Genomic DNA, 23,942 nt, shown 5'->3' with positions numbered 1-23,942 from the left:
TCATATTACTGTTGTTTTTGCCGTATATTAATTCTGTCTAATTAATTAATGATAGACCATAGCAATCATTATATGGAGATGACTTTTATCACGTAATTTTTTTCTCTCATGATTTGAATTTGAGGATATAATTTGTCTCTTGTTTCATCCACATCCCAAAGTTTTAATCAAAGCTTGTTTGTTTGTTGGGGTTTAACGTCCGAGCAGCAATATTTCAGCTATATTCAGACAATGAACATGAAATGGATGATAAAATGAACATGAAATGAAAAAAAACGATGGGACACAAGGACAACAGGGTCGACAAACTTTGACTACCACTGGAAAAAAGGGGGATGGGCAAGGTCGGGCAATTTAGTCTCCTGTGGCGGAGCGCAAAGGTTCCTACTCCTATCGAAAACCACAACACTGTTCTTTAACGTGCGAGGAACGTGGCATCTTTCCCAACACGGAGCACCACTATGGTTTGCGGTCAGGTTTTCCGTATTATAGCCTGACAACCCCAGCATGTAACACGCCAGGGATACTCCATTCCACCACCTGGGGCACACATCCCAGTTGCTCTGTGGGCAGAGCGCCTAGCCCCCGGCTAGGTTTCTGAGCACTATTTAGTCGCCTTTTACGACAAGCTTAGCGCTGCTGCAGGCCTATTCTTTTGACACCCGGACCTGCACGGGGCTTTAATCAAAGCAAACCATAGTATGGAAAAAAACATGTCAATTAAATATAGATGACTTTTATTAGTTCACCTGGCCAAAGGCCATGTTAGCTATTGCCATCATTTGGTGTCCGTTGTCGTCCTTCGTCGTCGTTAAAAATTATACAAAACTCTTCTCCTCAGAAACTACTTGACTGATTAGAACCAAACTTATTGTAAATGTTCCTTGGGATATCCTGCATAGAACTGATGTGGGGATTTTTGATTCGTCGAAAAACATGGCCGCCGTTACTAAAAAAAGAACATAAGGGTCAGACAGTAGTTTTTCATATATATCATGATGAGATCTATCTCTGTTTAAATTTTAGTTTAAATCCGTTAAGCCATGTTGGAGTTATTGCTCTTTTTCAACGATTTTTGCTATTTTTAATGTTATTTCTTTCAAAAATCTTCTCCTCTGATACGACTTAACCAATTAAAACCAAGCTTGGCATTAATGTTCCTTGGGGTATCCTGCATAGAACTGATGTGGGGATTTTTGATCCGTCAAAAACATGGCAGCCATTACTAAAAATAGAACATAGCGGTCAGACAGTAGTTTTTCGCATATATCTCCAAAACCGTTAGGTTTAGCCAAATTATTTCATTAGCTGAAATGATCCTTATTATTAGGACTTCAAAAGTCTTTAGGGATATAAGTTGTCAGATGACTCCTCGTAAGAGTTATTGCCTTTGAAAGGGGAAAAATGACTTCTTTTTTTTTTTTACAGTTTTTCAGTCAATATCTTGAAAACTAAGATAAATTAAAAGAAACTTTCAATCGTTGAAATGATCCTTATGATAAGCCCTACGAAAAACTTCTTGAATCAAAATTGTTGGACAACTTCTTGTTAAATATATTGCCTTTGAAAGGCAAAAGTCAACCAGGTGGGCGTTTCAGGCTCCTGGGAGCCTCTTGTTTCCATATATATAATTGAGAAGATATTGTGTTTATATTCACATGCAAAACCCTTAATCAAAGCAGTCAGTGAAAGAAAAATTTACAGAAACCAAGAAAAAAAAAGTAATGATAATAACAGTAATAGTACGATCGGTATATTGATTTATTCTTCTGTTTAAAGCTCACAGACTTGCCTTAGTTTATTTTTGTGGTCAAATAGGGATCATCATGACAGTCTGTCCACAAATCTGCGCAGAAAATTATACTGGCATCGAAAATCGAAATTGTACAATTCTATTAAGAAAGAGTGATGGTAAAAATATCGTTCTAAGAAATTTGAGATGACAGAATTGTAGAGCCAGAGAAAATAATAAAAAAATAAAATAAGGTAACAACAAAATTACCGAACACTAATCCGATTCATAATCAAGTCAAGTCCATAAAATTTGGCGAAATAGATATTACACCACCGGAGCTGCTGGCACCGTAATGGTACTGACTGTAAAGGCACTTCAACCGAAATGGTGGATTAAATCTAGGTTTTACAGCGCGCTAAACCTCTCTCTTTCATTGTGGTGATCAAAACGTATTTGCATGCTATTTTCATAATCGGTAAATCAGCGGTCACATCAGCACAAAGAACAATTTACAAAATAAAAAACAATCATTATTCATTGTTTTAGAAGAAATTGAGTATTTTTCAACCATTGATTGATATCTAAAAAGAATTAGGTAAGAGACCTTTCAAGACACATTTTCAGCAATCTGTTACGCAGATGTTATGGCATTGAAGGCGTTGAAGGAAATCATTGTTGTACTTTCTGTAGCGTGGCGAATCTATTGTGAAATATGAACACCATATGCAGGAGATGACGGGGTATTGCTGCACAGATAAGGAAAATTTATTATATTAACATCTAAGTCGTCTCTTTTATCATAAATCTTAGTGCTGAGATGACCACTGTTGTCTAATTCGAGATGTAGATAAAAAAAACAGGCTGTTTCTGTAGTCTCCTTTATCTCGAGCTCTGGTGGATATACTGACGGTAACCATTTACCAAAAGAAGGGTTGTTGATGGTTCATCAATTTATTTGTATGTAAAGTTAAAGGATTTAGCATATTCTTTACGAGGTTCTGAGGAAATTCAGTTTCGTATGAATATAAAAACAAATAGGCTAGGAGAGTAGCACAGTTAGTGCCCATTTGAATGCCAACTTGTTAAAAAATAGCTCCTCCAAATGTGACAAATACGTTATCAGGGAGGAAATCAAGCATACCGCAAACCTGTTTTTCTGTGTATCACTTAGCCCTCCAATAATGTTCTAGAAAAATATGTTGATTTGTAACCAAAAACATCATATTTTTTGGAAACAGCAAAAGATTTATGAATAAGTCCTTTCAAACGAGATTTCAATTTATAATGTGGTAATGTAGTGTAAAGAGTTTAGAAGTCAAAAGTTTGGAGAGAACTAATTTCCGAAAAGCTGCGGGATTTTAGGTTTTGAAGTAAATCTTTAGAATCTTTTATTATCCACATATGATTAAGCCACTACGAGAGTAGGTGATATTGCAATAAGCTTACAGCCCATCCTTCACTGCAGACAATATCTTTGTAAGATGAATTGACATCTGCTTCGTGGAGCAAGATGTAGATCCTGCTATATACCTTTCTTTGTATGGATTCTTGATGTTTGGGAATCCAATACAAGTAAGGTAAGTCCTCACAGTTTGTTTCGATGTTGAGAGAAGACATGCAGGACATGTGGTTGTTTAGGATTTCAGTTTCCCGTGGTGACATGACCAAAAGGACTAATTAAAGAGAGAAAAAGCACAGTCACATGCGAGAGGGGATTTTAAATATTCCTCAATATTTAGATTCTGCAATGTCTTTTTATGGTTGTAAATTTTACAACTAAATGTCTTAGTGTAGCTGTAAGAGATCATAAGAACAGATTGATTTTTGAAATATATGTATGGTGAAATTTTGGAAACTACTACTTTACGATGAAGAATATTGCTGAAGTTAATAACATCTATCCCCTTGTTGGAAAATGGAATATGTATAAATTTTCGATTCTCATCGTGAAGAGGTTAAAATCTAACAGGGTTAAAAAGACGGAATTTGTCCACGTCAGATATAATGCTGGACAATCTTTTTTTATCGATAGGGGGTCGATACCTCCTTCCTCGAGGCCGAAATCTCTAAGATCTTTTAGAAGGGTGACTGGTAGTAAAAAAAGACCCTGATGTCTACTTTACATGTCAAATATGTTGTCGTACCAGCAGACAAAGCCCAAAACAACATTGTTTTACATCCAATATTTATTGTCAGAGGTAGACGTAGAAAACAATAGCAGTGATAAGACATATACTGCCACTACACTCTCCAAATAAAAGATAGTGGATAACCATAACTCTTTACTATCCTCTTTTGGTCTCTCTACGAAAGACAATGATTATGATATACCATCTATGTACTGGATTCCTAAACTCCACAAGAATCAATACAAACAACGTTACATATCTGGATCTGAAAATGTACCACCAAACCTCTTTCAAAACTTTCTAAATATACAGAAGATGTTTTCAAGATGCTGATTTTTTTATCGACAAAATATTTGTTCAGTGTGGTGGACGCGTTTTTCAACAAACGGTCGGCATTCCAATGGGAACAAATTGTGCTCCTTTACTTGCTGACCTATCCCCTCACTCTTATGAGGCTGACATTAAAGCTGATCTGATCCGAAAGAAAGAATATCGTTTAGATAGATCCTTTACTCTCAGTTTTCGTTATATAGATTATGTGTTACCGTTAAACATTCCTAGTTTCGGGGATTTGATTCATCGTATCTACCCCAAAGAATTTGAGATAAAGGATACTACAGACGTTGTGAAGTCAGCATCATATCTTGACCTACACTTACAGGAAAATTACTGACCAAACTTTCCGTCAAACGTGATGACTTTTCATTCAGAATTGTCAACTTTCCTTTAATCTGTGGCAATATCCCTTCGGCACCTGCGTATGGAGTTGTCATTATGTTTTGTGATGTAGTTCATCATAGACTTGAGATAATACGAGCCGGCATTATTTGTATAATTTTTTGTAAGTTAGAAATCTTGTATTATGTACAATGTTCACAAACAGAATCGGCACAAACTTGGGTTGCTTTGGAGATGAAACAGACAATAAATTAAACAATTTGCTTTTATCTAAATTAGAAATAATGATGTTATAAATAATAAGTAATATGGTTGAAAGCCTTGTTAACAAATCGTGATCCTTATACAATTTCAAAAAAAAGTATTAAAAAATACTTTTTCTATCACTGGTATATGAGCCGCATTATTGGAGAAATAAGACCTTGTCCGCATGGTTTATTTGAGTCTTAAAATATTCAGTTGACGCAAAGTTCGCCCTCAGTAATGCATATCAAGCGCGGATCTGAGACATTGTTTGTCATGCCAGGTTCTGCCAATTTTTGATATATTACTAAAAATGGACGTTAAGAACCTCATCATTATTAACTTGATGGAGAAGAATTTATCCATCACTCTGTAGATGGCTCCTTGTTTATTAATAATGCACCACCATTTCCAGAGGTTAACTGTTTTGTCTCTTTTCTACAAGGAGAGTTTTTATTATACATTTTACATTTTTTCTGCTTTTTGTTTATCATCTACTACTTCTTTTTACTAAAATCACTATATTCTTGCTAGTATGCATGTTTATTCATGATTTTTGCTTTATGGTGCCTTCTTTATCTGAGGCGCATTTCCCGCAAAATACAACTTTAAATAAATAATTTATCACTCAGTTTAATAGTGAGCACTGTAGTTGGATTATGTTAATTGGTAATCAATGGATAATTATCTACATGTATATTGTAAAGAAAAAAAAGTTTTTTTTTCTCATGTGTTTCTTTGCACGTAGAGAAGTTTCGCAATACACCTGTTAATTGAAGATTTGCGCCTTTTTTTTTCTCATGTGTTTCTTTGCACGTAGACAAGTTTCGCAGTACATCTGTTAATTGAAGATTTGCGCCTTTTACTTTAAGCTTAAAAACAAAGGAGTCCTCATGCTGTTTCAACTTCGATCCTTATTTAGAAATAGTCAGAGGCGTTTGTCTCAGATGACATGCTTGAAATTGAAATAAATAGAGATACCTCACCGATTATTTGAAATTGTTAAGAATATTTTGAAAGACACAACAACTGTTGGTATGTATGCAGCTAAAATGGATAAAAGAAAAAAGTTCTCTCTAGAACAAGATACAAGTTTTGAGGAGGATCAGTTGATAACAGATAAGCTTTTTGCTGCAATCGTTCTTAAAAAGTTCAAACTAGCAAGGATACTAGCAGAAGGTGGAGTGAACGTGAAAGCAACTTTGTCTTCTGGCATCACACCATTGATGGCAGCGTGCGACGCTGTAGCCGACGACAAACATCTTGACAAAAAGTGTGAACTCATAAAATGCTTATTGAAGAATGGTGCAGAAGTGAATGCCCACGACAAATACAATAGAACTCCACTACACTATGCCTGTATCAGTGGATGTAATAAGGTAATAAAAATTTTAGAAGAAAACGGTGCAAATGAAAAAATGATTGACATCAACGGGAAATCCCCGAGATTCTATGCAGAAAACAATTGTACATACCAACAGTTTCCCGTTAAAACGAAACGGGATAGTATTGCCATGGGAAGTATGATGAATGTGAACCATTCCTACAGACTTTGGGACTCAAGAGAATTCCTTGATTCGCTTGATTAATTTATATATGAAACTGTTAAAAATTATCTTTGATCATCAACGAGATTACAGTATTTTTCCGTTATCCTACTATCATAGTACTCGTGTGTAAGTCATGTGTTTAAAACAACTGTTCATGTCTTGATTTATCACCTTTTGCTTTCACAACTTTTACCGCGGGTATCATTTCCGCGGTGATAGATAGTGGTTTAGTATCAAGATTTATGGTCCACCAAAATGCACTGAAATTGTTTCAAGATCGTATTATATCATTGTATTTAATATTATGGAATCGTGGTTTGTATCATTGTATCGACACCCGTATCCTCTTGTGTCTGTGAAATTTAGGGAATAAACTATCTTTGATGAAATATTGGTTATTTATGGAATAAACTATCTTTGATGAAATGTTGGTTATGTAGTTCTTGTTGATGTGAAACTTTGTTTTCGGGTTGTAATAATAACCATATTTTGTCAACATCTGACATAATTTTGATGATGTTTACACTACCGGTGCACCTGGTCCCAGGTTTAAATGGAGTCCAGGATGCTCATTTACTTTTAATTCTCTGTGCATGTTACTTTGACGATTTCATTTCCTTTCAGAAAGTTGTTTTGGATTTTTCTAATCGTTATCCCTCAATCCATGACACTCAAGCATGAAACTAAAATTTCTTGTTTAAGAGCTGGATATTAAAGGGAAATTCTGGTGTTACTAGTAATTAATTTTACAGTTGTCAGTCTCGTTGACACCTCTATACAAAAATGATAATATCACACCCCGATCATAAATGTACACAGTTCAGTGCGGTCAACATCTTTTGTTTATTTAAATCAATGTCATTAACAAATACAAACCTTATGTCATAACTTCACGTTTAAAGATCTGTCTAGAATTATCGAGGGAACAAAGAACCAAGATATCTTCCAAGAATTAAGATAAGACAAGGAAAACAAAGAACATAAAATACCTAAAATAACAGGTAAAAAGAAACAAAAGTAAATGAGGAACCCTGACTCCATTAAAATCCGGGAGTATACCAGGTGCACCGGTAGGGTAAGCGTCCTCTACTTTTCTCAAAGTACCCGCCTAGCGAGTCTAGGAATTTGATTATTATTTGTTTTTAAGTCCGGACATTCATTCACTTTCAAGCAATATGACTTAATGTTTTGGTTAAAACAAGTTTTATTTAATATTTACAGTCAACCTTCCATATTTATTTCAGTAAAAATATTTCACTGCACCTCACATTTGTAAATGACAAAATATTTTTCTAATGAGTTAAAAGACGGAGCTTAAAATCTACATAGATAATTAAGACAAAAATCGCATTTTTCTCGTCAAATGCACAACAGATCAGTCTTATTTCTGTATACAAATTTAAGACAATACAATACTATATAAACTGAGATCTATAAAAATATTTTAGCTGACAAACATTATATTTTGACGTTTCAAGTTACTGTCAGTTTTATATAAATTGATCCTACAGATTGCACATTTTAAAGGCATTTTTGTAAAGTCAGACATCTTGTAAAATGCTTAAAAAATATTATGCATTTTGTAAATTTCGTGTTGAATATTAAATCTATCCTGGATAAGTTTTATGATATGGGAAACAACAAATTTACCGAACAGTAGTCCGTTCCATAATCAAGATATTACTCCAAAGGAGGAGCTGGTACCGCAGTGGTCCTGACTTGGTACAGGCACTTCAAACGAAATGGTGGGTTAAATCTAGGTTTTACAGCGCGCTAAACCCCCTTCTTCCATAGCGGCATGACTATACCAGTGGTGATTAAAAGCATTTGTATGCTATTGTCATAATCGATAATTCAGCGGTTACATCAGCACAAAGAACAATTTACAAAAAAAAAGAAAAAAAAAAGAAAAAATCATTACTTATTGTTTTAGAAGAAACTGAGTATTTTTCAACGAAGGACTGATATCTAAAAAAGAATTAGGTAAGAGATCAACATAACACGTTAACCAAGGTATCATGTATTGGCATGTCGAAAAGAAAGAGAATCAAAGTGCTGAGGCACTGAGTCAAGGAAGACCTCAAAGTAATCAAAAACGTTTATGTAACCAAATTGTAAGCTAAATAAACCGATCAAAACTTATTCATTTTAAAGAATAACCATTTGTTTTAATGCAGTGCATATTTATGCAGTCCATTTATCAATGTATTTTTTAATCTTCTATTGTACTATTGCTTTTGGTATTCCTGGCTGTACACGTACGTTTATGTCTTTTCATATTTCTTAACTCTTTACACTTAAATTAGCGTTTCTTACAAAACATGAATTCCACTGAGAATCACTGACTATCAATATTCGATGAATTTTCAAAGCACGAATGGAACCACACTTTAAAAATTTACCGTAGGTTTGGAGATTCAGAAGTAGAAATGAATCCCGCAAACTGGAGGAAGTTGAACAAGGGCCTAATCTCAAAGGAGAAATGAGCAAAAAACTTCTTGTTTGTGCTCACTTTGATGTGGATTTTTTTTGTAATAAATTAAAACTAAAATTTGTCCTTGACATTGTTATCTAGATTAGGCCCTGTGTTAAACTTGTCGAAACTGTGCACGTACTTACAAGAAACGATTACGTTTCTTCAGGATTTTTTCAAATAAAACAAGGACACAAACTCTTGTTCTAAAAACCACTATGCAATTTGAACATCTTTAAACTAAAAATAACTTTGCTGTTCATAGATTTGAGCAATTCAAGATTCCAATTAAGTTGGAGAGTCAATGATATAAAGATGTGGTGAATACAGGGAATATGATGTCTTTATCGCAAATGCACCTTAAGTATAAATCCAAAACAAAAAAGTTACTAGTGAACCCATACCCTATGAGTACCACTTTTTTATGATGAATCACTATTGTGCTAAAGCTGAGTGTTTTATACCTGTCTGCCTTCAATAATGTATGTGTATTTCTTTCATTTATTCTGCATGATTGTTTCACAAATATGTATTAGATTACAATACAAGTAACTCCTATGTTTTGCAATTATATAAGTGCTAAGAAACCAGGCTTCATGTTTGTATAGTTTTCTATTAAGAGATGTTTTCTTCTCACTTCATCTAGTGAAACTTTTAAGTGATAACCACTGAAAAGAAATCAAGGAAAAAATTCAGGAGAATGTCTGATACATGAGTCTACAATGTAAATTCATGAAAATATACATGTATTTAAACCATGTGATATGTAGAAACCCCCTCTTGTTGGGAAATATTGTAACATGTACATATAATTTTGTGCAAAGCCTGTAAAATTAAAAGTTGGGTGGTTATAACAGCCCCATGTTTTTACTGCTTTTTTAAACCACCTGGTCAATATTCCCACAGTGGATTCTACTGATCAATCAGTGGCTGGGGGGGGGGGGTGTCCGGCTCCCGCTTAGAAAATTAAAAATTTCAATTTTTAGAAATTGTTGAAAAATTGTGCCTGTTAAATCATCACAAAACACTCAGAAAGATAGTAATCCAGCAAATTAGTTATTTAGTATGATTTCTTGATACTCAGCGGTGTACATGCTACATGTATGTATGTGTACATGTATGTTTATTATTTTATTTATATACATGCAGTAATTAACATACCTGTACACAGTGCATTTTATGTACAGAAGGTAAATTCCTGGGATCAAATTAAACACACATGAAACTTTCCAATTAAAAGGAGTGGTACCAACCCAATTCAACCTCCCCTGGATCCGCCACTGTAATCTATACTTACAACACAAGAAGTGTACATTGCAGCTCCAAAAATCCGTCATTAGAAGCTCCCGACATCCTCATTAACAGGAATAAATTGGCAAATCTCGATTGAGCTTTCCTCTCCGCGAACGTTCGGGTCATTTTGACAAAATAGACCAGCTCTCTGTGTCAAAATTTAAATGGTTAATATCATATAATTATTGAAATATTGTAGTTCAACACAGTCATATTAAATATCTTTAATATTGTTATGCGCCCATGTCGTACGTAAAGTAAACAACGTATATCTTGCATGGAGTATGATCGGAGGCGGAGCGATATTTTTACGCAAACTTTGCAAGGAGAATAAGCCGCGCAGTGTTATTTTGGTAGTTATATGTAGAAATGTGTACCCTGGTTACGTGATTTGGTTGCCGACGATCTCGAAGTCAAGTTCAGTCCATAAATAGACTTCCTCTACAAAAACTGGCTTTACCTAATCACAATGAAACTGATAAGTTGTAAAGACAATTCAATTGACAAACTGATAATTAGTGAACTGTTGTATATTTGTTATTTGTGTGTCATTGAATGTTCCTTTAAACAAAATGGTCTGTCTCCAAAACTTCAAGGGTTTTAAGTTTACTACTATTCTCTCTCTCTCTCTCTCTCTCTCTCTTATGAATATCACGTTAGCCGCATTTGCAGTACATTAATCATATGTACAACAAGATCCAAAATAAAAGCAATAAAAGACTTTAATTAAAATAATCATTCTATGGTACAGTCATGTATTGTGGTTAGTTAGTTTGTTTTCCCATAGTTTAGTACGTTTTACAGGCATTTTTGAAATGAAATTCAGACATTTGCAAAACGTTTGAAAATATATAATTTCTACTAATACTTCTCAGTCTGACAAATACAGGTAATTGTAGCCATTTTATAAAAGAGTAATCAAGGAAACCAAAATTCTAGCGGAATTCACTCCAGACGCTACAGGTAGCCCTCTAAAAAAATGCGAGATCTTGCAAAGTCGGAAAAATGTGAATTATTTTACTCGAGGTTATCCGATTGTCAATCGAAGTTTGAGTTGTATAATGTCAGAGAATTTCGAAAGGCCTGAGTGCAGCGGTCAGTAACTGAATAAGAGAGGAAACGAACGTCTCCCGCTGCGTGGAATACTGCCTGTCTTAAGTTCTGTTGATTACAAATACATTTACGGAATAAATAAAAAAGTTCTACCATGCTTGTATATTTACTTTCTTTACAGTGTTTGTTTATGTTTCTAGTTGAATTTCTCACAAAGTTCAAAATCATCTCAAATTTGTGTTTACAATGTTTCGACATTAATTTTGATACGTCACATCACAGGTATTCACCTGATGATGCATTGAGTTGTGTTCACGTTATTTATTATCCTACACAATAAGTTTATGCCTAGCACTGAAGTACTACGTACTAATTATTTAGCAAAATCCCGAAACTAAAATCAATATACATCGAGTTGACAAATGTTGATACCTGATTCATAATATCATAAACCTATCACAACAAAAAGATGGTGCGAAACTTACATGTAATGTCTCTAGAGAACATACGTAGGTAAGTGTTTTATATATGGGAGGTCTGGGCATATTTAAGGAGGTAGAACTAGGGTAAGGGACATAACTCTTGAAATCAGTGATATACTTGAATTATATCATATTCAATTTCAACAAAGCCTATCAAAGCTTCATTTCAAACAGAATGGAATCAGTCCAAGTTACTTTGATGCTTACATAAGATTGATGTAAAATGCTGAATACAAACGTTCCAATGATTTGTAAGAGTTGTGTCCCTTCACCAGATCTACCTCCTTAAACAGGATAATAGTCAAACAATTTAAAAAATACAATAAATATACATCGGCAAAACAATATACCGAAGCATCAATAATAAAACAATTCAGGTACAAATAGCATGTGACCCAAACGTAAAAACAGGAAACAGAGACGATCTACATATAGTATGTAGCGAACCGAATACAATGGCATATTAAACTAAAGATAAGGAAAACAATAGATCAGGAAAAAAAAACCAAAAAACAAAATCACAAGCAATATGAGTGATCATATCAAGTACTACGAAAGAGTAAACGTTTTTATTTACTCTCTGTAAGCAACACCAGTCACATTCCAGTAAGATTGTTGCTACAATAAAAACTAGTTTAGTGTATAAAATGAGATAAGGAGATACTTCAAAATTAAGGAGGCAGACCTAGGGTAAGGGACATAACTCATGAAGTCAGTGATATGTTTGTATCATATTCAATTTCACCAAAGGTTATCAAGCTTTTATTTGACACAGAATGAAATCAATCAAAGATACATTGATGCTTACATGACATTGATGCAAAACGCTGAATACAAACATTCCAATGATTTGTGAGGGTTGTGTCCATTACGCTAGGTCTACCTCATTAAATCATGAAGACGGTTTGTACATATTTTTTTGTTTTTGATTTCTCACAATAGCTACAAATGTGTATAGTGAACACATAATCTTTTGATTTAATTGAATTTTATGAGTCCGAGGGTTTAAAGCTGGCACTCAAATCCAGTATATTAAGACGGGAAAATAACCAGCTGACATGACTATACTAAACTAAATGATGAAAACCTTTAATAGAAATAAACGTCTTGAAGAAATTCATTTTGGGAATCTTGGAAGATAAGATGAAATTGGAAATTATAAAGTACCGTTCACCGAAAACAACGACAAAATTTAATCAATCATAAGTGAAAACCGGAAATCGTTTTCTCGCCATTCTACCAATCAATTTAATTGGTATGTTTGTTTGTTTGTTGGGGTTTAACGTCCGAGCAGCAATATTTCAGCTATATTCAGACAATGAACATGAAATGGATGATAAAATGAACTTGAAATGATAAAAAAAGGATGGGTCACAAGGACAACAGGGTCGACAAATTTTGATTGCCACTAGAAAAAGGGGGGATGGGTAAGGTCGGGCAATTTAGCCTCCTGTGGCGGAGCGCAAAGGTTCCTACTCCTATCGAATACCACAGCAGGGTTCTTTAACGTGCGAGGAACGTGGCATCTTTCCCAACACGGTGCACCACTATGGTTTGCGGTCAGGTTTTCCGTATTATAGCCTGACAACCCCAGCATGTAACATGCCAGGGGTACCCCATTCCACCACCTTAGGCACACAACCTAGTTGCTCTGTGGGCAGAGCGCCTAACCCCCGGCTAGGTTTCTGAGCACTATTTAGTCGCCTTCTAAGACAAGCTTAGCGCTGCTGCAGGCCTATTCTTTTAAACACCCGGACCTGCACGGGAAAAAACGAGTTCAAATTGTTCAAAACTGTGGGATTACTGCTGTTTTATTTTAATTACTCTGTAACTCGAAAAAAATCAAAACAATATGTATAAATAATGTTTTTTTTTTCATCTGTATAATTAATGATAGCTTTCATTTATTTTGAAGCATACTTTTCCTGTATATTCATCAACATATACATTCAGCAATTTTGTTATACCAATTCAGCATAATAATGACATGATGTGGATAGATTTCTACACCAATTATAATTACCAGACCACCATTTTCATCAAAGCTTCAATTGTTTCTCCAGCTACATGATTTTTTGAAAATGAAGTTTTACCGTCACGACTGTAATACTTATATAACAATCAATTACTATGGCAAGCCAAAGTGGACAAAAATGGGTATTTTCTAAAATATATATACTTTTTTAATATTGCAAATTCATTTTTTTTGATATTAGAAACTGGATTTCTTATATCACAAAACCCTTTTTGATACTAAAAATTCAAATGAATTTTTATTATAAAAAAAACCCAATTTTTTAATATTAGAAATTGCATTTGTTGTATTCAATTGCCATTTTTGTTTTAAAAAAATAGAAAATCATTTTGTAATATCAAAAAATGTGACTCAAATTGCAAAGTGATTTTTTAATAATAGAAATTCATTTTCTAATATTACAAAATGTGTGATATTTTATAATATTACTAAATCAAGAATTTGCAATATCAGAAAATTAATTTTTAATAATACAAAATAAATTTTTAATATTAAAAACTGCATTTGTAATATTAAAAGAATGAAAAATGTATTTTCTAATATTACAAAATATTGATGTTTGTTCACTTTTGCTCGCCATATACAACGGTCTTATTCCTAATTACGTCCATGAATACGTCATCGATCTCCTATCACTGCATAATCACAATTCAGTATGTATTTTGACATGCCTTCTATGGTTTCAGTTAATTTTGTGGTTATCACTAATATTAATAACAACAAGGTGTGACATTTCTTGTTCTAAGGTGAAATAGCGATGATGGATATGTTGGAGATCTTTACAGATTTAACTCAGTGATAGCATGAACTGTCCATATGAAGTATATATGAGAGGACTGATAAGGCGAAAAATTATGTCAGAGGATTCAGATTTTTTAAAAGAACAAAGAATTGTTGACAAACTATTTGCAGCCATTGTGCTTAAGCAATTTAAGCTAGCCAGAATTTTAGCTGATGGTGGAGTTGATGTGACCACGAAACGGTCGTTTGGTGTGACCCCACTGATGGCGGCATGCGACGCAGTAGCAGAAGACGGTGAGCCTGAGGTGGCTAAAAAACGATGTGAACTCGTTAAATGTCTTATAAGAAATGGTTCTGATATTAATGCAAGGGACACGAGTGGAAGAACTGCTTTTCACTATGCATGTATTAACGGGTGCAAAAAAGTTGTGAGATTATTAGAGGAGAACGATGCAGATGCAACAATAAAAGACAATAGTGGAAAGTGTCCATATTTCTATTTGAACTCCGGACAAGATCGAGTAAAAAAGGATAGTATTGCTAAAGCAAGCATAGCAAATGTTTCATCAATGCTTCAAGTTGATTTGAAGGATTTTTTTCGAGTCTAATTGTTCAATATTAAATGGTAAGGACTTTTTCTACGGCAATCACGTCAAATATTGTTTTTGACATTCATACTATGTTCAACTTTTTAAAAATTAAAATCACAATTTTTCTCAAAATGATGTTTGTATTTCCTTTCATGCCAAGCATTTGCAAAATCACTTTTCTCTGTTTTAGGACAAATAGTACTTTTTGCTATTAAATATATCCAGAAACTGCATTAATTTAGCATGTTTCTTTGAAGTTCAGGCAGAGGCTTACAATGGTTAATTCTTGCATTTCTTTATCCCAAGTATTTTTTATTGCAAATTCTTCTGTAGAAGAAACTGTATTAGGGAATATAAGTGCAAATAAAATTAGTCCAATGGAGAAATCAAAATTTAAACTTTTATTATGTTCTATTACAGAAAAAATACGGAAAATTTTCCCGACAGAATTTTTACACTAAAACCAGTCAAACAATATTTCAAGATATAGAGAAGATCCCAAATAATTTATTATTGGAAATCCTTCAGTAGGCCTCATAGAATCTGTATTAAAAAATAAGAGTGCAAATGGAAGAGTAATCAAGGGAACCAAGATTTTAGCGGTAATCAAAAGAATGTAATCCAGGGACAAAGACCAGACTTGGAAAACAAACATACACAACAAAGAACATAAAGTAACTAAAATCATACATATAAAGTAACAAAAGCAAATGAGACACATGGCCTCTACTAAAAACTGGGAGCACGGACCAGGCGCACCAGTAGGGTAAGCGTCCTATGCTTTTCTAGAAACACCCGCTGAGTTGCTCATAAAAAGTCAAGTCCGGGTAGACAAACGAGGAAAGGAAAACTATGACCCATTGAATAAAACATCGCGGCATCAGCTAACAAATTAACTTAAAAAATTACGTACAAACAATAATGTAATGTCAAAAGGGATAGGGGAAAACCATTTGCTTCTTAGAGAGAGGAAGCCTATTTGTTAGAGTTCTAGTGCGAAAAGTCTGCGTAGTTTCGGCAAGTTCTGGCATAACGTATGAGTTGTGATATGAACACTCCATACGCAGGTGCTGAAGGGAGGTTGCCACAGATGAAAGGAAAGTTGACAATTATGGATGAAAAGGTTGAAAATAAAATTCTACACCTCCTAAAAATAAATACATTTTCTAACCTTAGTCCAGTTACTATATACAGTGCCCTATAGTGATTGAAGATAATATTTCTGTCCCGCCAATTTAAAAAATAAATATTTTGACCCACATAAAATGTGCTAGCCCCTAAGGGATAAAGAATTTTTTTCAACTTCTATTAAATCTTGGTGTTTTATGGAACAAATATCATTTGACATTTTGTGAAGAAGGTCGTTTTTGTTAATCCAATTTTGGAAATCCGAAAAATTCATTTAAGTGTTTGTCCGTTAACCACAACGCGATATCTCCATATCCGGGAAGACTCTGATCAAGACTAGGTCTAAGGTAATCAAAGGAACCAAGATTCAAGCAGAAACCAAAAGAGTATAATCCAAGAATATGGTCTGAAAGTGCTGATAATGTTGCCCTAGACACTCGTATACTTGTCTGTTCTGTCGTTTTCGGTTTCTTTGGAAAGATCCCGTGAATCTTGAACAGTTGATGATGGAAACATATTGACTTGCTTTAAAATCACTCATACACGATTTGAAATAAGTGAGTTAGTTTAAGTGCTTCTCAGTCTAAGAATCAGGCAAAATGTGTATAAAGTGTGGCACATGAAGGAAAAAGAAAAACAGAGATTTTATTGCATTAACCAGTATTTATACCCTATAATCTCCAGAAATAACCATCAAAGTGTTTGTAAAATTTGCCTTCTCAAGATAATGATAGGTCAAATTTAGTTAAAATGCACTAAATTCCCCGCACTTTTTTTCTTATATAAGCATTAAAAAAAAATATCTACGTCACAGGTGCTTTATGTTAAACTTAAATAACTATTCAGGTGTTTTCTAGATGTATTGAATATATTTGGGGAAAAAAAGACCAAATTGGGAAATATGATGTGCCATCCTTTGCCTGATTCTTACACAGAATGGCACTTAATACTTATTGTTAACATGAAAATAATTGGTTACAAGATTGTTTCTGCATTGTTTCGAATACCTTCTTGAACAAATCATTAGCACAATTTAGCACAATCGTATGCGCCATTTGCGTTTTTTGACAAACATCTATATTTTAAAGCCAAGAAGCAGTTACCTGCTTTGCTTTACTCAAATCTAATTTGAAAATATGCAAGAATGCAATAAAAATCGAGTCCTGGTGCCACAAAATATTATTTCAATAAAACTGTACAAATTATCACTTCCCGAAACAAAGCATTTTGTACTCAACAATTTACCTCATTTCATTCAAGTCAATAAAACAGTAAACAACGGTGTGTCCAAATGTCTCCAATAGTTCACTCACCAAAATCCACATATGTCGACTGGTCATGAGAATTCATTTAAGGTCTTATAAAAAGGCATTCTTCGAATATCAAATAATAAGCGTTAGGTGGTCACAGTAAAAGGTACTGCAAAAGATCCTAAACATTTATTCATATGTCAAAATAAGTTAATGTGAAGTTGGAGTAAAGTAATGCACAATAAAACAAAAACTAGAAAAACTGTGAACGTGGATCACTAACTTGAAACCCCCGATCCCTAATTTGATAACACCTTTTTTCCTCCGTATTGATTTGGATCAAAATCTGAAATAAGAGGTGCACAAGGGGAACGTGTAATACAAATTCTGTGAAGTGAAAGTTTCAGTCAATGCCATGGAGTGGTGAAGGAGGAGTAACAGATAAGATATGGGTATACCCCCTTCTATTCATAAGTCCACGTTTTGCTATGTGAAACCCAAATATTGATTCACATCAAAATCTTATATAGAATGTGTACAATGGGAACATGTAATACAGATCTGTGAAAGTTTAATTCAAATCCATTCAGTGATTTTGGAGGAGTAACGGAAAAGAAAGACCCCAATGTGTAACGGAAGGAAGGACGGACACCCCTATCACTTTGTAAGTGTGGGTATATAAGAATGAAAATAATATTAACTGAACGAAGTCAGGTCTGGGACAGGAATGACATAGGCAATTGTAGGTTTATATAAAGAATCTTGAAGGCCATCACTAGGCAGCCAAGTGGCATGAAAGTTTGATATGAGTTTGGTAAAAAAGTCTAGGTACCAACATGCAACCCTGGTATGGAAGCAAAAGTAAAATAGTAACACAATGTAAAATATGTGTTAAAGAAAACCATGCTAATATAATGGATTATTTTTAGACATATTTTAATATAAAAAAAGTTTCAATTCCTAAATAAAAGAAAACTCAATTTACGCATTCTTAGAATGAAAGAAAATGCAAACTTCGTGGTGATAAATACATGATATAAATCATACAAATAGCTATACATAGTGTAAAACTATTGACGGGATTACCGACAAAACGGTTTCTTACCAACTTTAATAGTCAACAATTAGACTCGAAAAAATCCTTCGAATCCACTCGCAGCATGGATGAAACATTTGCTATGCTTGCTTTAGCAATACTATCCTTTTTTACTCGATCTTGTCCGGAGTTCAAATAGAAATATGGACACTTTCCACTACTGTCTTTTATTGTGGCATCTGCATCGTTCTCCTCTAATATTCTCACAACATTTTTGCACCCGTTAATACATGCATAATGAAAAGCAGTTCTTCCACTCGTGTCCCTTGCATTAATATCAGAACCATTTCTTATAAGACATTTTACAAGTTCACATCGTTTTTTAGCCACCTCAGGCTCACTGTCTTCTGCTACTGCGTCGCATGCCGCCATCAGTGGGGTCACACCAAACGATCGTTTCGTGGTCACATCAACTCCACCATCAGCTAAAATTCTGGCTAGCTTAAATTGCTTAAGCACAATGGCTGCAAATAGTTTGTCAACAATTCTTTGTTCTTCTAAAAAATCTAAATCTTCTGACATAATTTTTCGCCTTCTTAGTCCTCTCAGATATACCTCATAAGGACAGTTCATTTTATTCTTGAACCGAACCTGTAAAATGACCTAAGTACAGTAAGCACCGTCGATATATTTATCGTAGAACAAGAAATGCAACACCTTGTTATTTGCAGTTAGAGCTACAAAATGAATAGAAAACATAAATGGTACGGACAATGTTTCTCACCTCTTTAATCAAACATACATATTTAGTTATTATTATACAGTGATAGGACACCAATGACGTATTCATAGACATGATTAGAAATTTAACCGTCTTAATTGATGTGTAATGAAAGTATTCTTTCAGTAACAGTCGTGGCATTCATTTTTCTTCATTTTTTTGAAAATCATATAACTGGAGAAACAATTGCGGGTTTGAGGGGAAAAAGGGTGGTTCGACAATTTTAATTGGTGCAGAAACCCAACCACATTATGTCAACTTCACGGTATTGTTAAGTTATTTTAAGTATAGTTCTGTCTAAAAACCAGGCAGGAGGTGATTCATCATATGGTAAAATAATAAATGAACTATTCATATGCGCTTGTTACTTTTAAAAAAAACTTTTCCTATGTTCATTTCTCTGGGTCTGCTATATATTTTGACTTGTTATAGTGTACAAATTCTGGCGGAAAATTTCCCCGTGCTTTTCTGTAGTAGAACGTAAACAAACTGAAAGTGTTAATATCTCCAGCTCTATTTTCATTTACACTTATTTTTAGTAGAGTTGTTATGAGGCCTTCTGGAACGATTTCCAATTAAAAAATACTTGGGATTAAGGAATGAGTAATTCACTAATCACAAGCTCTGTTCTGTTTAAAGGCAGAGCAACACTTCATGTGAAGAACGTTGTTGAATACATATGTGGGTGAATATTCAGAAAAATCATGCTTCCAGTCGAATAAAAGCTATTACTAATTATAGAGCTGGAAAGATTATTTCTTCTTGTGTAAAATTATGGAGTTACAAAGTAGTCAATAAGTAACGATAGAAAACCTTTCATTTGTAGAATGATTTGAAAGCAATCTCCAGCACGCCGTCACTGTCATATTAGTCTTCTAGCTAATATGAATCTTAGAATTTTAGAAAAACAAAATCCTGAAATCCTTCAAAGATGGCTCATGACAATCAAAATAAATGAATAACTCTACTAGAAGTACCTTACCAGTAGAGCATCACCCTTGTTGTGCGATTTTGTAACTTTAGTGAAAAAAAAAAACGAAAAACAAATTTGCGGATTTTTGAAAGGTCCCAAATCATTAATGAAGAATTTCGAGTGTTTACGATGATTGTAAGCCAGTCGCATTTTCCCTATAATTAAAACACCAAAATAAGTGCTGAATTTACATCATTTACTAGCATTATACGTAAAATGTACATATCGTAAAGTTAAAAATGACGCAATCCAGTGTCTGAGCACAGGGATTATATTAAAAGTAAAACTAATTATTTCCTTTGCTTTATTATACCCTACTTTGTAATGGGGAATATAGTGATATGGGTGTCTGTCCTTCTTTCTTTCTTTCCTTCCTTTCATCCATCCGTACTTTCTTCCTTCCGTAACACAAATGTGGACCAATCAATTATCTATTACCCCTCCTACATCACTACATGGAATTCATTGAAACTTAGGAAGGACTTAGTAAGGCACGAAAGGGACCCTCTTTCCTACAACGCTGAAACTTGTACATAATCTTTATATTTTCCCATTATGCACCTCCAATTATTTTAATTTTTACCCGAATCAGTTTGGGGGTTTCACATAGAAGAACATAGACTTTGTCATTTTGGATATAGGGACATGGAAGGGACCCACTGTTACATCAGTTACATTTTTTACGTCTCCTGCGACGCTGAATAGATTCTAATAAATCATTCAAAAGAATCTTTATCACATATTCCCATTGTGCATCTCCTAGAGACAGGTACTGATCACATAACCAGTCTTAGTTTTTCATTTGGTTGTTGCACTTTTGAGAAAAAAATTATATAGATTGTACATGAAATTGGCACTTTGCAAGAGTTATCGTTCTTGATTTGGCTACATTCGGTTGATTTTAGTTGGAGATGAATGTATGATTTTCTAACAACTGCAGATCTGAATGCAGAAAAGCTTATCGTTATGTGGAAAGTGTAGCATGTGTAGACCGAAAAAGCATCGTTTGTTTGGTGGGTTTTTCTTCACCATGAATCACTTTACCATTGGCGGTGTCTGAATTTTATATGGACTGGTACTTAATTATTCCAGTCTACCTGCTTTTTGGAGATAATCCACATTAAAAATCCAACAGTTTCAATTGTATTTTAGTGTCATTTAATGTTATCTCCCTTAATTTTGAATTTTACAGTCTCCGAGGAACAATTTAAGGGATATATGAAAAAGCTACTTGTTAATTTCTATTTACTATAAAATTTAAACAAAATATAAGAAATAAAAATATGTAGGCCTTCCAACCATGAATCATGATTCTTATCTGGAACGCTACTTTTAAAAATGTATTTCTTCTTTTTACCCGATATATATGAAATATGATTTTGAGGTACACTCTTCGTGGTAATTTGAGATTTGTGTTCCAAAAGTAGTGCATAGAAAATCGTTTGATTTTTCAATGAGCTTTGGGTCGAGGACATGCATTCTTGCAGATTCCATTTTTCCGACGCAGTCGGTATAGTTTCGCTTTTTACCCTTTGACCTTAAAGACGCTCTTCCATGGAAACGCGAGTCACCTGATTGCAATTCTATTTCCCGATTGACCAAATAATGATAACTTAGAGGCGTTCGAAAAAATTGAATAGAAAATTGAAAATGTGCCATGTGTCATTTCCTGAATGAAATGTAAGAAATTATAAGTAAAAAGAACAAATTTCACAGCGTCGGCTATCTCTTTTTTTGAAAGATAGTACTTGTCTTTCTTTTAAATGAGTTCCTCTATAACACTATGATTGTGAGAACATCCGCAAGATGCCAAAGGGACAGTTAACTAATATTCTGGGATTAAATATATATTTCCCTTGATTGCGTTTTTTTCAAAGAGTGTCTACAGTCCTACCACAACACGTGTTACTCCCGTAGTGGTGTTAATTCAATGTTGACCCTGAATAATACGAAAGATCTTTGGAGACAATCAGTTTAAGACTATTATCAGAATACATTATAATAGCATTTTTCAATACTGTATACTCCTATTCCCCATACTCAGTTAAAATCCTGACTTAAAAACATTATACATCGTTGTTTTTCCAAAAAAGATGGTACACCTAGATACAAATATATAGTTCTTGGTAGAGATTCCTCATACTTTGTAAGAAATAATTCCAGATCATCTTCCAAATATACAGCGGAAGTTGTTTACAAAATGCTGGAATTTATAATTGACAACACATTTGTCCAGTGTGGTGGACGTGTTTTTTCAAGAAACGGTCGGCATTCCAATGGGAACAAACATTTTGCTCCTTAACTTGCTGACCTATTCCTTCACTCTAATGAGGCTGACTTTATAACTGATCAGATCCGAAAGAAAGAATATGGTTTAGCTAGATCCTTTAATCTAAGTTTTCGCTATATAGATGATGTATTATCTTTAAACAATCCTAATTTCGGGGCTCTGATACATCACATCTAACCCAAAGAACTTAAGATAAAGGATACTACAAACACTGTGATGTCAGCCTCATATCTTGACCGACACTTAGAAATCGATGGTAAAGGCACACTATTTACCAAACTTTGAACAAACGTGATGACTTTTCATTCAGAATTGTCAACTTTCCTTTCATCTGTGGTAACATCCCTTCCGCACCTGCGTATGGAGTGTTCACAACTCATACGTTATGCCAGAGCTTGCCGAAACTACGTAGACTTTTTGTATCACGCTAGAATTCTAACAAATAGGCTTCTGCAACAGAGTTATGTTGTTACAAGATTGAAGTCATCACTACAGAAGTTTTATGGTCGTCTTCATGAACTCGTGGATCGTTACATGGTGTATCCATCTGCACCATGAAAACTGATTTATTCAACGTGTCATAGTTTTCCTTTTCTCTTTCGTCTACCCCGGACTTGACTTTTTATGAGCAACTCGGTGGGTGTTTCTAGAAAAGCATAGGACGCTTACCTACCAGTGCACCTGGTCCATGCTCCCAGTTTTAGTGGAGTCCTAGTTGCTCATCTACTTTTGTTACTTTGTATGTATGATTTTAGTTGCTTTATGTTCTTTGTTGTGTATGTCTGTTTTCCATGTCTGGTCTTTGTACCTGGATAACATTCTTTTGATTACCGCTATAACCTTGCTTCCCTTGATTATTCTTTCAATCTAAAATTGCCAAAAAATGTATATGCATGAAAAATCACAATTTCACTCATTTTTAATGGAAAATAATGATGCATTATGGTTTATGCAAAGTATGAAAACTTGCCAGAATGTTTCAGTTGGAAATGCATTGAAATAATTTATATCTTAACATTCTTAAGCTTATGTGTGCGTCCTAGATTTTTCCCTGGGAAGAACCTTAAATAGGCTAATATCTTTCCCAAATATTGATACAGCAGTAATTAAATGAAACCCAGAAAACTTATTAGGTTCGTGAAAAAAGGGGGATATTGTTGGACCACTGAGCACGATATTCTATTTTGAAATTACACCAGAAATCAGTATATATATTTGAATTGACGATTTCAATAGTTTTTATTCCAATAGTCTTTTTATGGACAATTTATAACCAAGACAAGTGGTAAAAACTTATTCTCTATTTAAAATAATAGAGTTCCTTATACACGTGAAAACAGGTTTGAAACAAATAAATGTGCTTCTATAAAAGCTGTACAATGTGCAGTAGCATGTGGTACCACAGTTATCTTGTAAGTTAAGACAATGTAAAATACCACGTAAATAATATGTCTTATCGCTATGTTTATTTAACTTTTGTTC

The 23,942-nt window shown here is 34.1% G+C and overlaps 1 protein-coding gene across 1 annotated transcript; it reads left to right on the top strand.

Annotated features, from left to right (window-relative positions):
* The first annotated feature begins 14,474 nt into the window (after positions 1–14,474).
* LOC148612696 (ankyrin repeat domain-containing protein 61-like) lies at positions 14,475–15,020 on the top strand. The gene has a single exon (XM_088595397.1). It carries the CDS (start codon positions 14,475–14,477, stop codon positions 15,018–15,020), a length of 546 nt encoding a protein of 181 aa, XP_088451523.1.
* Positions 15,021–23,942: the final 8,922 nt, after the last annotated feature.

The sequence above is a fragment of the Perna viridis genome, chromosome 7, assembly GCF_037379345.1.
Source record: "Perna viridis isolate PV_CMFRI_1.1 ecotype Kerala chromosome 7, ASM3737934v1, whole genome shotgun sequence".
NCBI lineage: Eukaryota > Metazoa > Mollusca > Bivalvia > Mytilida > Mytilidae > Perna > Perna viridis.
This window is presented reverse-complemented; position numbering and strand designations above follow the sequence as displayed.

Excerpts from the sequence above, each read along its gene's own strand:
- LOC148612696 (XM_088595397.1), top strand. The coding sequence starts at position 14,475 with ATGAACTGTCCATATGAAGTATATATGAGAGGACTGATAAGGCGAAAA.